We start from the raw sequence: 18,819 nt of genomic DNA, 5'->3' as shown, positions 1-18,819 counted from the left end.
ACAAAAATGACAAAAATGACAAAAATGACAAAAATGACAAAAATGACAAAAATGACAAAAATGACAAAAATGACAAAAATGACAAAAATGACAAAAATGACAAAAATGACAAAAATGACAAAAATGACAAAAATGACAAAAATGACAAAAATGACAAAAATGACAAAAATGACAAAAATGACAAAAATGACAAAAATGACAAAAATGACAAAAATGACAAAAATGACAAAAATGACAAAAATGACAAAAATGACAAAAATGACAAAAATGACAAAAATGACAAAAATGACAAAAATGACAAAAATGACAAAAATGACAAAAATGACAAAAATGACAAAAATGACAAAAATGACAAAAATGACAAAAATGACAAAAATGACAAAAATGACAAAAATGACAAAAATGACAAAAATGACAAAAATGACAAAAATGACAAAAATGACAAAAAATGACAAAAATGACAAAAATGACAAAAATGACAAAAATGACAAAAATGACAAAAATGACAAAAATGACAAAAATGACAAAAATGACAAAAATGGCAAAAATGGCAAAAATGACAAATATGACAAAAATGACAAAAATGACAAAAATTTTAAAATGACAAAAAAATGACAAAAATGATAAAAATGACAAAAAGACAAAAATGACAAAAATGACAAAAATGACAAAAAAGACAAAAATGACAAAAATGACAAAAATGACAAAAATGACAAAAATGACAAAAATGACAAAAATGACAAAAATGACAAAAATGACAAAAATGACAAAAATGACAAAAATGACAAAAATGACAAAAATGACAAAAATGACAAAAATGACAAAAATGACAAAAATGACAAAAATGACAAAAATGACAAAAATGACAAAAATGACAAAAATGACAAAAATTACAAAAATGACAAAAATGACAAAAATGACAAAAATGACAAAAATGACAAAAATGACAAAAATGACAAAAATGACAAAAAATGACAAAAATGACAAAAATGACAAAAATGACAAAAATGACAAAAATGACAAAAATGACAAAAATGACAAAAATGACAAAAATGACAAAAAAGACAAAAATGACAAAAATGACAAAAATGACAAAAAAGACAAAGTTGACAAAATTGACAAAATTGACAAAAATGACATAAATGACAAAAATGACATAAATGACATAAATGACAAAAATGACAAAAATGACAAAAATGACATAAATGACAGAAATGACAAAAATGACAAAAAAAAAACAAAAATGACAAAAATGACAAAAATGACAAAAATGACAAAAATGACAAAAATGACAAAAATGACAAAAATGACAAAAATGACAAAAACGACAAAAACGACAAAAACGACAAAAATGATAAAAATGATAATGACAAAAGGACCATATTAAAAAAAACAAATTGACAAAGTTTACAAAATTTATACAATTCTGATTCTAAATTTTGAAACATGGACTTACTTTTTAAGCTTGGAAATGACATATTAAAGGGTAATTTTTTCAAACATTATTTATTTGCATTCCTTTTCCGGATTTTTGCATCGCTTGACTGTTTTCGGCTTATGCTTTCCATCGCTCCCGTTCTCGAATCAGCTTAATCTAGTACAAATAATATCTTACAGATGGCTCAAAGGGTGCACGCACAAATAAGTGTTTCGTATCGTTTTCTCTTTATTAGTTTTTGCTTCCAGTATCAGCGACGTTCTTGAAATTTTTTTGCACCTTACTTTTTTTTATTTCCTACAACAACAACAACATATTTATATAGAGCGTAATAGCCGTTTTCAGGGAGTAAATTTTAGCTTAAGTATCACTGAAAAATTTGTCAACAAAACGGGTCTAACGAGGGTAAACACAAAAATATAAAACGGTGGAATTTAAATATATCATCTATTTTCATTTATAGGTAAAGCTTAAATCACTTTTGTTCCGTTTCCGATAATACCGACTTTGCTTGGTTAGTTTGTGTTTTTTTTTTCTAAAATTTTCTTTAAAAATAGCGAAAAAGACAAACAATATCTCTTTTAAAAATAGTTATTTTCTTTCAAACGTGGAGTATATGATTTAAAATATCCTGTTAAAAACTCACTCACATAGCCTGTGATTGTTTGATTTGTGCTGCGCAGGTATCGAGGGTGAATAAAATATCGATTTTGGGTGTAACTATTTTCGTCATTCTGATATATCATTGGTTGGTCGGAGAGTATATAGTATGTAGTTCAAGATCCGAGTGACATTTTTTCGAACACGATCGTTTGTACATTTCAGTGAACAAATAAATCCGCTGGAGTCGCTCCAACAAAACGGTTCCATATATCACAAACATCGATTTCCTACGTTAAAACAGTGTTACACTTTGTTTCCAGAGTTAGGTGCATAGTTCGTTTCTTAAAATCTAACAGTTTTTTTTCATCTTTTTATCGTTAGTTTGGATACGATTGAGAATAATCGAAGGTGAAAAATGTTTGCTTCGTAACAACAGCGATAGAGTAGCGTTTAGGGTTTTGTTTGTTTTTTTGAAACTCCTTATTAACTTTAATTGAGCTAGCTCATGCTTTGTGATCTCTTTGTTTTTTTTTTTCGATCCTGTGTCATTCCCACTCCAGTAGAATTTTTACAAAATAAGTCAAAATTTGAAAAATATTGTCCTTTTGTCTTTGACTTCTGGAAGAATTTAAAAACCTTTTTTTTAAATATAGCAAATGACACAAACCAAAAATGTACATCAAAGGAAATTGTTCACTTTTGAAAATATCATTCGAAAAATATCTAAGATTTTCTATTCATGTTATACTGTAAGCGATCTGGCACTACAAAGTATCTCTCTAAAGCGCATTTCGAATGTGTTCAAAATGATATCCCTACTCTGTCTAACAGCTATCAACACTACTAGTCTATAATAATAACACCTTATAGGCCAACGGATACCGCCGGTCCCAAAATAAACAATTGCCTAAAAAAGGGGGTACATCACTAAAACCGAACAACGAACTCGGCCCGGTCTCATAGGAAGCTTTCGCGGGCGCCTCCAGTTTCGTTGGTGATGACCAGACGCTGCGATCCTGGATCACCGTACTGACTGTGGTAGAAGTCCTCCCGCATCATGTGGTTCAGGCTGGAGCACCGGAAGAACAGGATCTCCTGGAAGGGCTTCCGGAAGTCACGATTAAGGGTGGCGTAGATGATCGGGTTCAACAGCGAGTTGGCGTACCCGAGCCACAGAAACAACGACGAAAGCGTCCGGTGATCTTCTCCTAGGAAGGGTCGCACCAGGGCGAGGATGAAGAACGGCAACCAGCAAACGGTGAAGGCGGACATGATGATGCCGAGGGTCGTGGAAGCTTTGCGTTCCTTCGCCAGCTGGAAGCGTAGTTTTTTGTGTGGCGGAGTTGTGACTAGGACTGTGCCTCCTGGGCCGAGCTTCTTCTCGGGGGTGGCGTTGCCATTGATGGCACTTTCCAGACGCTTCTGGGCTCGTTTTTCCTCCATCACTATTCGACGGGCGGCCCGAAAGATCTGGTAGTACACGAAGAGCATCACTGCCAGCGGGATGTAGAAGGAACCTAACGTTGCGTAGATTTGGTAGAAGAAGTTTTGGCAAACCGAGCAGGACGGCTGGCCGTTGGTCATGTGTTCGTTGCCTAAGATTAAGAGTGGTGGGAGCGATATACAGGCGGCGGCAAGCCAGACTAGCACTATGCAGGCGATCATGCGCCGTGGCGTTCGCTTAACGCCGTACTCGAGGGGCTTCGTGATGGCCCAGTACCTGTCAACTGAGATGGCACACAGGTTCAGGATCGAAGCTGTGCAGGAGAGTACATCGAACGATACCCAGATGTCGCAGAATACTGGGCCAAACTTCCATTCCTCTAGGACCTCGTAAAGGAGAGCCGTCGGCATGACCAGCACGGCCACACAGATGTCAGATATCGCCAGCGATACCAACAGGTAGTTGCAGGGCCTTCGCAGCTTTCGCACCAGACAAACGGCCACGCACACTAGCACATTGCCGACGATCGTTCCGATGATGACGGCCAGCAGGATCACACTGATGATGATTGTCTGGAAGGTTAGCACATTGCTACCGGCAGCGGGCGAAACCGTTCCTTCGCCGACCGGATCCTGTAGAGAGCTTGTGTAGGTCGACGCCGATGTGACGGCAATCGGTGCTAGCTGCTGGACTAGCGCTGGCAGTGAGGCGGGCGTCGATGCCAACGAAGACGCTAGGGCGACGCTGGTGTAGATGCTACCTGTTGGGTGGGAAAATGGAGTGCATTAGAGAAATACTTCAATCGTGGTAGGATCCATCATTGGGTTATTTATTCAAATTCACCACTATGTTCGACTGATTCTTTTTTGCAACTGACCCGTTTAAAGTAACTTAACTTGATCCTGATCCTGATCTTGATTTTAATCTGATTCATTGATCAAAACCTAGATCCCAGTCTGATCGTGATTCTTATGCTGATCGAGATTTAGATCCAGATCCAAATTCTGATCCTGATGCTGTGTCTTATCCTGAACCAGACCCTTATTCTTATCATGATCCATATAGCATAGCATAGCATAGCATAGGATGACTACACACATCTTGCATTGGCTGATACACGAGGTACAACTAAAGATCAATCCCGACACGAGATGCCAACACAAGTATCTGGACTCAATACTCGTTTCAAGTGCTGATATTGAGTATTAGTGTGGTACCAAAATGCACACCGCGGCAAGTCAATGTAATCATAGAAGGGATGGTCTGAAACAGCTAAATAAACTTTTCAGGTGCAGAGAACTCATACGACCCTACATACAGATGCTGTTTTCAGACAGGAGAGGGGAGGGTTTTTTATGTTTACGGGAAATCCTATTTGGCAAATAGGATTGATGAAAAATAATGTCATGAGCTACAAATAAATACAAAACTTAACAAATAAATACAAAAACAATAGAACGAGCTCACCGATTTTGTTATGTACTCGGGCTTCATTGGCGCCTATCTGAGATGTGGAACCTACTGACCACCTTTCGAAAAACTAAGGCCAATCCACGCACATTGAATAACACTTTTTTCTACAAATTTTCACTATTTTCAAATAAATTAGCTCGGGTACTTTTCACACCTTGAACTTTTGCTTGGTATCAATGATCCACCTACCGCGGCCGTTCCTGGCCAATGGCATTACGGTTGCACTACGTGATTAGTTCCTAAAATCAGGAGAGCCCTTTTTTCTCCCTTTTCGATGTTTCCATTTGTGTGCTGTCTTCAACTGGGGTATTTTGTCCCAAAAAAAAAACGATTTACACTTGATTTTCAATGATTTTCAAATCATTTTCACAAGCTTGAAATGAAGAGCTCGAAAAAAACACGTCAGTTTCTTGTCACAGACTACTTAGATTCTCTCCTTATTCTTATCATGATCCATATTCTGATTTAATCATGATCCTGGCCTTTATTTAAACCTTGACCAGCATCCTGATTCTATTCTCAATCTCCATTCTGATTTTGGTCGTGATCCTGATATATATCCTAACTATTGGCCCTTATACGGGACTCTAGTCACTAAATTCCGAAAGTCGGTGTAAGTTAAGTGACAGGGGTTTATTTCCAAAGTTCTCCCGAAGTGACGTTCTTCACCTAAAGCTACTCCTGGAATAGAGTAACTCGACAGATCGACAGAACGAGGGCCAATGGTTTGATCGTGAATCGGTTACTTATAAACTGTTCAACGGATACTTCAAACATAAGTTGACTTTTTTACAAGAACCAACCTCAACGACAGTTGAGAACCAAAAATATGATAAACTAGCTGACCCGGTAAACTTCGTTTTACCTTCTTATGTATAAATCCTAATAAATATTTGATTTCATCTATACGCTCTTAAATTAATCGTGCTGGAAATCGTAACAAATAAAGTTGAATTTGTATTGGGACCACCTTCCATAAAAAGTGAGATTCTTGAAACTATTATACTTACCATCTCTGGCCCAAAAAACCCTCGGATACCAAATTTCACTTCATTTCGACCGACCATTCATACGTAATGTTGTTACAAAGAAAACGCCTCCATTTTTATATATAAGAAGATGTGAAGAGATAATTTTGTATGGGGACCCCCCTTTCATAAAAAGTGAGATTCTTGAACCCATCTCTGACCCAAAAAACCCTCGGATACCAAATTTCACTTCATTCCGACCGACCATTCATACGTGATGTTATTACAAAGAAAACGCCTCCATTTTTATATATAAGATGGTGATACGTATATCTTTCAATTTTGCATTTAAAAAACCTGAACACCCCTCATTTTGAAGGTGTGTGTGTAGAATGATGCTCCTATTTTGATTTTGGAATTCACTCTTCAGTTGTCAAAATGCCGTCCAAGGAAGAAGAGCAGCGTATCTAAATTTTGCTCGCGCATCGCGAAAATCCGAGCTACTCGCACGCAAAGCTGGCAAAGTCGCTAAAAGTTGCCTAATCAACCGTTACAAATGTAAATAAAGTGTTCGGGGAACGTTTGTCGACAGCCAGGAAATCTGGATTGGGGGGAAATCGAAAACCGGAAGCCGCTGAGACGACAAAAAGAGTTGCCGGTAGTTTCAAGCGAAAACCTAACCTCTCTCTCTCCGAGATGCCGCTAAAAAGCTGGGTGTATCGTCTACAACCGTGCATCGAGCCAAAAAGCGAGCCGGACTATCGACTTACAAGAAGGTAGTGACTCCAAATCACGATGGTAAACAAAATACGACGGCCAAAGCGCGATCCCGGAGGCTGTACACGACGATGCTGACGAAGTTTGACTGCGTGGTAACGGACGACGTCAAAGCCGACTACAAGCAGCTTCTGGGACAGGAGTTTTATACGGCAAAGGGGAGGGGAAAGATAGCAGATATTTTCAAGCACATGAAACTGTCAAAGTTCGCGAGTTGCTCGTGGGACACCGAGCAGTTCGGTTCGCTGGTTTTGGTGCTCTGCGTGTTTAGATGGTTGATTTGTAGGGGTCTAATTGATTGGTCCAAAGTTTTTTTTTTATTTTCTTAAGATTTGTAAAGACAAGTGTGATATTGTCGATGTTGGGAAGTTGAGAGTGTTAAGTGATTTCGGTGCGGTGGGGTTTGCTTGGCAAAATTAGGTCAGCAAACATTTAATCACAGTCTCAATGGCGTCGTTTCTCATCAAAGCCGTTCACAAGAGCGGAAAGTTCAAGTGAAATGACTGTCTGGTGTTCGTGGTTTAATGGTGGTAGAAACGCCAAAGTGGCGAAAATTTTTCAATTGGAACAAGTGATGTGGTGTTTCTATTTGAAAGTTGAAATATTGAGAACAATACCGAATTAGCGTTAGATATTCATTGGGAATTGTGTGGGAACGGCACATGAAATCGAGTGAAAAGCGGATGATTTCGTTTTGAATGGCTTTACAGGCGGTCAGGTGTGAGCGAGAAGTCGGCTCTCCGTTCAGAATGGGAACATGGAGAATATACAACAGGAGGAAGGAGACAGAAGATAACTACTTTGGAAGGAACAAACGTGGAATTCGGTGAGATCATTCCAATTTAATCTCTTTATTTTTCCCCTATCTCCCTTGGCTCTCTCGCTCTAGATGAGATGTTAATTTTCGCTCATGCGATGTTTTTGAGTTTTGGTGGTGTGCGTTTGCGCCAGGAAAGATGTTGAGAAATTTTAAAGCACAACATGATGTAATGGCTTACAAAAGTTGAGATGTCATGCATTGCGTAAACAACAAGAAATATTATCGCCATGCTCCGATTGATCATTCCTTAACTTTTTTTTTTGAAAAGTTTGATTCTCTCGTACAGATTGCAAAAAAATAGCTGTACATTAGGAGGCTTATTGAATTTGAATATGTAATTGATAATTATGGCAAGTTTTTTTTTTTTTAATTTTCAATTAGAAATTTAGATCAGTTAAAAACAAATAGAAAAAGTTTGTTAAATTTGAAATGGAAAATGTGATAAAATTTTAGGTTTTGAGAAACTTGAAAGTTTGGAATCAGTGAAAATTGAAATAATTATAAATCATGCTAAAATTGAAAATGTTAATATGTTAATGTGTTTTTTAATTGAAACATTGGAAAATTGTTAAAATGGATAAGAAAAATCTCAATATAGCCTTGACAAGATATTTCGTGATTCAGTGTAAAAAATGTCTGGAAATATTAAGCTTAATTATAAGAAATTTTAAAACATTGTGATGTAAAAAAAGTATATTTTGTTTAAAATGTTCCTTGAGTAAATTGAAAATCATTGAAACTTACGGAATTCGCCTTTTGAATAAATTTCAAAATTTGGCTTTTTAAAAAGAGATGTCACAAAATATGTTAGGCTGGACTTGTATTAGGAAAAATATTTCATAAAGTACTTTCAGAAACTTAATTCTAAATTTCTAAACAATTTATTTTTTTTACTTTTGAAACGTTTTAGATATTGAAACGATAATTATCATTGTAATACAGTAGTATTGAAATTGGTAAATTTTTCAATTGTTGAATATTTGGAAATCTGAAATTACTCAAATTTAAAAGTTAGGATTCTCTGTAAATTTTAAAGTATGAAAGCGAAACGAAGGAATTAAATTTTAACTAATATTGATACGACTATTATGAACAAAAAACTTGGATTATCTTTTAAACTGTCTTCCAACAGATTCTATGTTCATAAACTATTGGATGAATTTCAAGTATATTTGAATGAATGGCACTTGATCCTAGAAAATGATTTCTGCAATTTGTTACGCATCATCTTACAAACGATCTCAACTAAAAACGATAAACAGTGCCACCACATTCAGGAATCATTGGAAATTTCAATAAGTGAAATCTAAATTTGTATTAAACATTTATTTTTCAACTGTATTTGCCAATCAAACTAAAAAATGAATCAACTGAAGCTTAAATTTTGTAGAACATTTATAATAACCATTTTATATTCAACATTTATGTGACAACTACAATATAAAAGCTACAGTATTTATGCATTACTATTATATTGTTGAATATTTATTTTAATAATTATATGCCCTAATAATTTTTACCTTCCAGGTTTGTATCCTTTTATCAACAAAGATTTTTATTATGTTATATAACCATATATTTATATAAATACATATTTCTAATATTTTGAGTAATTTTCCTTACTGCCAGATATCAGATATTTATATTGTTATCTGTATTATTTTTATATTATTGGGTATTTTTTAGAAGGAATGCATCTGGGGCTAACCCAAAGGAACTATTGCAAGCGGAGTGGGTTGCCAACCATTGCAGGTTTTTGAGGGTTGGATGCCTTCCTTCGACGAACCATCGGCCGTGGAAGCCCTAGAAGAAATTCGAAGGCCAAGCCACACAGACATAGGCAGGACCTTGCTACCGATAGGGGAACCATACATACATACATACATACATGAAACTGTCAAAGTTCGCGAAGAAATATCTGGTTTGGCAAGCCATCTGTACCTGTGGCTTGAAAAGCAGCATTTTCATAGCTGCCGGGACTGTCAACCAAGAAATTTACTTGAAAGAGTGATTGAATAAATGTCTGCTGCCTTTCCTGAAGAAACACGGTTGTTCCGTACTGTTTTGGCCGGATTTGGCATCGTGCCATTACGGTAAAAAGGTACGCCGCCAACAACGCGCAGGTGGTTCCCAAGGACAAGAACCCTCCCAACACGCCAGAGCTCCGCCCAATTGAGAAATACTGGGCTATTGTCAAGCGGAACCTAAAGAAGACCAAAAAAACTGCTAAAGACGAGCAGCAGTTCAAGGCAAACTGGCTTTCTGCGGCGAAGAAGGTGGACAAGGTGGCTGTACAAAATCTGATGGCAGGGGTTAAGCGTAAGGCCCTACAATTCGGATTTGGAAAAGCGGAAGCCTAACTGAATATTTTTCCTGAATTTTATACTAATGGCGTGGTTGGCAGAATAAGGACAGAGAGCGCGATTTTAATGGGTGCTGATACGAACAAAATAGTTTTTGATTCGGCCTCCGGTGAAAAGACGGATTAACACAGGGAGCACAAATTTATAATGCTGCTGCTTCGAAAAAAAAAAATGTTTTTGATTCGGCCTTCTTTAGAAAGATGGATTGGCACCGAGGGTCTAGATTTTAAAGGCTGCTGCTACGAACAAAACTGTTTCTGATTCGGCCCCTGGAAAACGGTGGGTTGGCTTTGGAAGCGCAAATTTTAAAGGCAGCTTCTGTTGATTGTTTGCTTCGATTTGATCTTCCGGTGGAAATAGACGGAATTGGCTCAGAAAGCGCAGATTTTTTTTATGGCTGCTGCTGCTGATTGCTTTGTTTCAGTAGATTTATTCAACCAAGAAAGCTCACAACACATATCAGATTGTTTGTTTTGATTTCGCCTTCCGGTGGAAATGCACGAATTGACTTAGGAAGCACAGTTTTTCAAAGCAACTTCTGCTGATTGTTTGTTTTGGTTTGGTCTTCTGGTGGAAAAAGACAGAAGTGGCTAAGGAAGCGAGGATGTTTTTTTCGTGCCAGGTTTTTCAAAAAAACGTATGTGGGATAAATTTAACACCATGAATTTGAAAAAAAAATACAATCCCTACGGAATAAGAGAAATTATTGGTTTGTGCAACAATCGGTATGCTCAATTTTCTCTTGCCCAATTGTTGTTCATCCATTTATTCGCTACCTGCCTCTACCTGAACTCGTTGTAAAATGAATGAACACGCAAAATAATCTGCACGTCGTGGCTACGTGAAATACCACATTATTTTTTACCAATTGACTTTCACGTAGCTTCAATGAACAAAAAATGTGAAAGCACCTCTATAAGAATTCGTGCTCCATGAAATTCAACTTTGTGTGAATTTTTAGTGAGTTTAACGCGATGTTACGATGAAGAAGTCGTAAAATGATTTTAGTTTGGAAGTGAAATTTGGGACGTTTAACCATTTTTTATCTTTTCGTTGTAATAAAAAACAACGAAAATTTAATTTACACTATCTCGATCACTCAGACACAAGATCCGCTATCACTGACACAAAAAGTAAATATTATTCTGATACCTGATATCCTGTGGCGATTATACCGCTCGGGATTTTTCTTCTCGATGTTCCGGAACTCCTCTCGAACCTCTTTTCGGTCTGTAGACTGAGTCGATTTGGGGTCATTTTTGAATTTCTCAAACCCTGGGGTCTAAAAAGCTTCGTTTTGGTGAAAAACTCATCCATGATTTTTTGCAGAATTTTTAAGTAACGTTAACAAGAGTAAATTTGAACCTTTATGTTTGTATGGGAAAATTGAACATTTTGTACTGAAAAATCAACATCCTTGTTGTTTCTTCTATGGATGACAATTGAATTTATTGTTTATAAATACGAAAAGACATACCCCTGTTTAGCATCTAATAACTTTTTTGCCTAATAAGATACGAAGTTACAGTCTTCAACAAAGTTGTTTAGCGAAAAATTTCCTTTAAGAAATTTACAAATTGTGCCTCGTGAAGTATCGCATGAAAAGTAGTCACGCAATACCTCGCTAGGCTCCAGCAGTGATGTCAATTGAATTTGTTGCTTTTCTAAGCTAAAAGTCATACCTCTGTATAACAGGTAATTACTTTCTGAACTAACGATAAACGAAGTTAAGGTCTTCGACCAAGTTGTTCAGCGGGAAATTTTCTTTAGAGAATTTATTAATTGCCACAAAAACATTTGTATGCTTGGTTCTGCAGAAGAAACAAAAATGATGTTGATTTTTTAGTACAAAATATTCAATTTTACTCATGTAAACGTTACTTTAAATTCTGCAAAAAATCATGGATGAAGTTTGAACTAAATCGAAGCATTTAAGATCCCTCGGTTTGAGAAATTCAAAAAAGACCCCAAATCTACTCAGTCCAAAGTGATGTGAACGGTTCATAAAGATTAATGAAATTTTTCAGGAGTTATACAAATTATCACCCTTTCATGAAAAAGGTATATTAATCAATCAGTTTAAAAAAAGATAAATTCTTATATAAAACTGCATATCTTGTTGAGTGCATTCTTAAGCTTACAATTGATATTCATTATGTAAAAATCCATCAATTTCCAGGTAAGACATAAAGCAATTATTCAATGATAGGACATCTTCTTCATAGGGGTAGAGGGAGGCAATACTAATCACGACCTTTTATATTTTCGTCTGCAAATAGTTCCATTTAAGTGGTAAAGATTCTTTAAGATCGTTTTATCGAATTTTAATGACTTAAAATTTTATGTAGCTAGGACATAAATATTTAAAAAAAAACGTGAACGGCTTGGAAATTCTATGCTCACTCAATCAAAGAACCGCCCAGAAAAACCATGACTGGGGATCACGACTTTGCTTCTTAAACCGCTTACCTTCATGTTTAGTCCAAGAGCTTTTCTCCAAAACCCCGCTAGCCATGGTCCGATAACTTGAACTTGATGATTTTGGATCCAATAACTATCAATTTCGAAAAAGTAATGTTTGAACCATCAGCAACATATTTGTCATTAGCGTTCCTAGCGTGCAGCGATAACAAGCATACAATTTTTTAGTCAGGAAAAGTTCAAGTAGGGAAATTGAAGTCGTCAGAGTAGGCGATGACTGATTGACATCGCTTACGTTTTTTTTTCGCTTTGGTGATAATTTCAACAATTTTCGTTTTTTAATTGAGTGAAGCTTCATAAATTGGTAAAAACGTGTGGCTGGAAGTTCACAGCAGGAATGGTCATCAAATAAGTGTACCTAACTTATGGAAAGTGTCTTATAGATAGATTTAAAATTTGCCTCATGGAGTTAGAAGAACCTTGCTTGATTTCGGTTTTGTTTTTCGTGCCGGTGCTTGGTTTTCGTTTTTTACTCAATGGGCCTGAAAGTAATAGGTATATTTCAAACATATACATGATTATTTATTAGGTCTTTTTGAATTCCTCGATTTCAATGATAAGTTTAACGTTCTCTGTGGTTTAACTGTTTAAAATGTGAAAACAACGGTGATAAACGTTAATTCAACTCCAAAGTTTGGACGGATAAATGTTAACGAATTGGCTCTCGGGGTGCCGGATCATTCTAAGTGGTCAATTTTGAGGTTTTGAAAAATTTAGGATAGGATAGGAAAATTATATCCTGTGGAGTTTGTGTGAAACGATTAAAACAGCTAGGCTAATGTGGCACATAGCTTCAACATAATTGCGTTTTGAATATTTTGTCCCCGCCCGAGCTACGGGAGGGAAATTGAGTTGCTTCGATTGAAAAATGTGAGAAGAACGTTCCTCAACGGAGGACCAATCGTGTGTGTGACGTCATATTCAATATCCTGGACGGCGAAGGACTTTGCTGAGATTGTTTCATGTTTCATTCATTATATCATTCATCAATTCTATCTGCCAAGTAAGATTCCCTCAATTGCACCTTTCACATTCCCACCTGAAACAGCTTTCTGGGTCGTATGAGTTCTCTGCACCTAAAGAGTTATTTTACTGTTTATGATCTTCCCTACCATGATTACATTGACTTGTCGCGGTGTACATTATTGTGCCACACAAATTTTAAGAATCAACTTTTGAAATGAGAATTGAATCCATATTTTCCATATTTTGGCATCTTATCAAACATATTATAATCAACATTGGTAACTCTCAGCATGCTTCATATACTTCAGCAAGGACATGTATATCAGCACCACCTCCTGGAGAAAGTTCTTACTAGAAGAAAATTTCAGCACTGAGGAAACTCTGAACATTCTTTCCATCAACCGTGGGTTCGCGTCTTAACTACAAAAGTTCGTGTTTGAACTTGCATTTCTATGACCACGCAGAAAATTTTGTTTATGTTTTATTTTCAACATAGGAATTTCAGCTTACTCCAACTTTTCTTCGTTTAGCAAAGTATGTTGCTATGGTTCTCAATTTGTGTTGTTTTCTGCCGAATGGAAAAAAGGTCCCGACTGACGGAGTATGCTAACAAATCTACAATTTGAGATTCTAATGTCATTTGAATTGGAACAATCATTGATGGAAATTTCACTTTCTGGACAATACTGAATATTTCATAAAAGAAATCATAAGAAGGCTACAATTTACTAAGTAAATTGATCTTAAAATCTACTCTACAATATGATTTGAGATTTATTGATGACCACATCATCATTATTATTATTATTATCTGGAGCACGTTTGGTAAATGGAAATCAGCATTTCTCTAAAAATTAATAAATTGGTTAAGGAACAAATTCTTCGTGTAGAATTAGCTCTTTTTAATACTTTTCATTTAGGCACATCTGATTTTTTGAAAACTCTAAAACATGTTGAACCGATAAATCAAAATAATATTTTGAGGATAAAATTTATTAACGAAGTCAACTTACTTATCATGAAAGATATTATGAAAAAAAAGTAGATATATGTACTTGTGTTGTATTTAGTATAATTGTCAGATCGGGACACAAAGTTTTGGTGATAATGAGCCTAACAGTTTTAGCCAGAAGCTTTCGAAATTTTAGTCTAAGGCAACTTAGGTCTTTTCGATAGCATTTATTCATGTCCGTAAGAACTTTCCTCACATGGAGGCGCGTTTCATGTGTCCTTCAAGTTTCTAAGGAGTGAGGAATATTCCCACTATTATTATATTTGATCTTATGCTGGTTTTGATATATTAGTTGTATCAGCCAATGCAAGATGTGTGTAGTCAGTGGCCTAGAGTGGCCAAAATTGTACCCATCCAGCAAAATTTGAGGAAATTTATTTTCCGGGCGTGTTAAAGAATCGATGGGTCGAATGTTATCGAGCAACCTTTTCCAAACATTCTTTTTTTCAATGTTTTTAGCATTAGCAGTATGAAAATATCTTCGTAACTACGTAATTCGAAAAGCGAGTCAGCGATGTAAATCTTGTTTATTTTCTCAACAGCTGATAATTTGCAAGCTAAGTATATTCAGGTAGGTCCTTCCTCTACTCGTTTTGAATTGAATTATTTCGCACTAACCATAACAATGCGCAGAAAGGGCGATCCAAAACTTACCGTTCTGGAGAAACTGCAACAGATTGCTGGCGGCGGTGGCGTTGACAATCGCTGCTGCTGCGGCCGTACTTCCGCCGGACGACGACACCGAGACGCTGTTCACGAGATCCGCCACTACAAGTGAGGCTGCTGCTGCTGCTGCTGCTGGGACGAGTTGTCCTCCTGGTGGGGGTGTTGATGTCAGCGTTGTGTTGGCTGTTGTTATTGTTGTGTGCAGCCCTTCGGACGACGCTATTAACGTTGACAACAGCGTGGAAACCGTTGAATCCATACATGAAGGACGGTCGCTGGGTCGGATCAGGGGCTTCTTTAGGCCCCCATTCCTCGTTTGTGGGCTTTTAAGGGCGACCTTTCTCTCTCAGGTAATTTGTGCCTGGGTCTCTTTCCGGAAACTTTTCTCTTTGGTAAATTGAATCGGTCGAGGGAATAATTCCTACTTAAGCTCTAGCTGTCGTTACGGAGCACCCCGGAAAGAAGGTGCTTGGTAAAGGTAAAGGGGCGGGGATGCTTTGCTATTCAGCGTTAGGATTTTCCAGTTCACTCCTACTACTACTACTGGTGATCGTGTTCCGCCTCTATGTGGAATATTTATTCAATTTGTACAAAAGACCTACAGTCAGCCTCTAAGCGGTTTGGTTTGGTGAGAACCCTCGTTTCGTTTTTTTTTTCACTTATTTCGTGCGTCTGCTTTGCGTTAAGTGTGGTTGGGAGGAAACAGATTCTCGACGTCGTCGTCGTCCCGCTTATTCACATGTGCGGACGCTCTGTCGGATTTTTCCTAGAGTGGCTCCTTAGCAGGAAAAAGCAGCTCGGCCTGTGTGTGCTGTGTGCTTCGGAGTTGGAGTACTTTTCTATTCGATTCTTCGAAAATCTTTTCCTATTATCGTTCACCCTGCGTCGCCTCGCTTCGCCTCGAAAGGAGCGGAGGGTGGGGAGTCTTTCGGTGGGAAATTCCTGCTGCCGACCTGTGCCGGTGCTTGGCGTCTTCCTAGTCGTCTTAGTCGTCGTGGCAAGGCAAGGTTGCGTCCCCGATTCTGGCAGCATCGCACGGAGCAGAAGAGCTTCTTGATTAAATTATGGCATCATTATCTGCTTGTTCGACATTTGGAGCGGAAAAAAGCACCGCTTTTCTGCTGGATGCTGCACCGTTTTGCTATTGACGAATGGCGAGGCTGGGGCGTGAAGAGTCTTGCCAAATACGACTTGACTTTTTCCCTCTTCTTTGGGGTTTATATTTTATTGGTGCTGTTGCTGCCGCCCTCTTCTGTCAAGTTGGGGATGGCTTAGGTAAGGAGGTCACACAACAGCACAGACAGAGTGTGATTGGGGTGGAATCACAGCCACCGGTTTCTCTCTCGATGCAAACGAGAAACGTCGAATGACGAACCACTTTTAGGTTTTTTTTAAAGTTCTGTTGTTGTTTTTAACAGGGAACTCTAGAACACGAAAAAAATTCAAAGGCTCGCCCTTGTGTGTGTATGCCATATGTTTGAAAAAAAAAACGAAGCTTAGTGCTGATAAAGATGACTTTGGTGTTTCGACTGATTTTTTTGTCTTTCGTAATCGTATTTCTCGCACACCATCAACCGGGTGTGGGGAGGGCAGAATCCTTCCAACTGGTTTGCGATCTATGAAATCTAGTCTCATGCACCGGTGACGACAGTTGCTCAGCTCGAAAGGAAGGCTGCAGCTCACACAAATCCTGTCTGTTGACGATGTTACGCAAAAACTGATCGAGATACGTTCGTGAATGCCGTCTGATACCTTTCTTTCAAGAGCAGGACGAAAACGATGACGATGATGATTGAAGATGGAAGTGCCGGATGTTTTGTAAGATATTTTTTCCCATAAACTTTGCTGCTAGACCTTCCAGGCCAGGAGTCACTCGACTACTCGTCTCGTATGTATGTTGTTTCAAATCTGCCGTTCGGAATCGGCTTAGTCGCTAAGCCGAGCGACTTTAGGTTACGTTGGAAATGTATCTAATGTCAGAGTCCTCTTCCTTTTCCCCTTCAATGGACCGTGTTGTCGTGCAAGAGTGGATCAAACGGAAGTAAATTATGACTTATTAAATGGGATTGCAAGTGCTTCTTTCGTGGAAGCGTTTCGGTTTCTCATTTCGTCTTCATCCCGTCGCACTACGAAAAGGTTGGAGTGCCACACATGACTTACTTTCGTAATGATATCAGTTTCTTGGATTTTTTTGCGGCCCCATCAAAGCTGCACGGATTTGTGACTTCCAAGTTTTCCGTTGCCCAAGTTTAGCCGTTCAGTTATGATTCCTGAAAGAGAAAAGAAATAAATACTCATCAACAAACTGAGATTAATCAATCATCTGAATCTGCTAGGTTGGGCGTTCCTGAAAGCTGTTTCCGGATGAGGTCGTTAAGTCTCACTAGAGTAAAAACAACACGAGAGTGTTCAAATCCCAGAAAAAAAAAGAACGAATTGATATTTGAATCCCAGAAAAAAGCCTTTAGTATTATCCAAAATGTATATTTTTCGTTGCTTAAAATTACATAGGTTCTGGAATTTATTGGATGTGAATTTCTGAAGGTTAGGTAAGATTCCTAATCATAAAATTCTTAAAAAAGTAGAATAGTAATTGATTTTTTTCTAAGCATTCTGAAATATTCAGTTCCTCTTCAAAACTCGGATTTCTGAGTCAAAACTGATGTTTAACTTTGATTTTCGAACCGATTCTAAACTTAGAATTCGGAGAGATGAATTTTTGATTCTAAATGCCGGTCCTTAACTTTATATAAATCATCGTTTAGTTGATTTTTGTAAATTTATTTTTGGCATATTTATCGGTGGAATTGTATATTCTTGGAGAAAGAATTTAAGAATTGAACATTAATAAAGTTGTACTTTTGCTCTTTTCAACATCTTTAAATTGTCTCCTACCTTTTCCATCCATCTTTATTAATTTTAAATTCTGATATTCTTTCTCCAAGAGTATTCATCTTTACCTTTATGCCGAAAATAAATTAACAAAAAAAGAATTTCGGTTCTGAATTCGGGGACTGAATTTTTACTTTTGCAACTGATTTCATATTCTGTATATCGAGTCCGTATTTATTTTTTGTACTGTTCAGTGTTCGGATTCTGAATTTTGATTTTAAATAATTCTGATTCTGATAAAAACCCCGGAACGGATTTTAAACGTTTTTTTTAATTTAAAATAATTTACCCAGATGCTCTGTTAAGATTTTGGATTTTGATTGAGGATGCTGATTGAACGCTTATTACTAAAATAGTGAATCGAAAAGAGTAATGACACAGCCGGGTTATGGTCAAAAAGCTGAATACATACGGTGCGAGGTGGTAGGGGTAGCTTCAAAGTTTTTTTTTAGCATAGATGGAAGGAGAAAACCTAGTGATTAAAATAAAGATGTGGATCAGGGAGAAGAGGGAAGCTCAGAGAAAAGGCAGAAGTGGGTTTCTTTTCTACTACAAAGTGTACGAAAACTACCGAGTTGGGTTAATATTTTATCGAGTTCATAACATGTGGAGATCGGTTATCTGTTCGGTATTTATTTTCATGGCCAAGAAGTGAAAGCTGCCAAGTATTACGGACATTTTCTAGTAAAAAAATACCAAAACTCGACTGATCATGTCATCTGTCGAAAAATTTTCAGCTGTCAGCGTAACAGTTCGTTATATTACCGAACAACCAGTACTGTTGAACTGAAATTCCTGTATTTTTTCCGAAAGTCCAGTAATGTTTAACCGAAAACTATAAATGCACGCAATATGTACCGAACAACCTGTAAAATTTACTGTAAAAACTTTAATTTTCACCGAAATATCTGTAACT

At 37.2% G+C, this 18,819-nt stretch overlaps 1 protein-coding gene across 1 annotated transcript in view; it reads right to left on the bottom strand.

Annotated features, from left to right (window-relative positions):
• Window positions 1–1,523: 1,523 nt before the first annotated feature.
• LOC129746494 (5-hydroxytryptamine receptor 1-like) overlaps window positions 1,524–18,819 on the bottom strand; it is a 119,913-nt gene continuing 102,617 nt past the window's right edge. The window contains exons 2-3 of the mRNA XM_055740160.1: window positions 15,000–17,281; window positions 1,524–4,245 (exon numbers count right to left, since the gene is read on the bottom strand). Coding sequence (XP_055596135.1) covers window positions 2,999–4,245; window positions 15,000–15,270 — 1,518 coding nt within the window. The 5' untranslated portion in view covers window positions 15,271–17,281 and the 3' untranslated portion in view covers window positions 1,524–2,998. The remainder of the gene's footprint in view (window positions 4,246–14,999; window positions 17,282–18,819) is intronic.

This window comes from Uranotaenia lowii, chromosome 1 (assembly GCF_029784155.1).
Source record: "Uranotaenia lowii strain MFRU-FL chromosome 1, ASM2978415v1, whole genome shotgun sequence".
Lineage (NCBI taxonomy): Eukaryota > Metazoa > Arthropoda > Insecta > Diptera > Culicidae > Uranotaenia > Uranotaenia lowii.
Note: the sequence above shows the minus strand (reverse complement) of the source record. Positions and strands in the feature narration are given on the sequence as shown.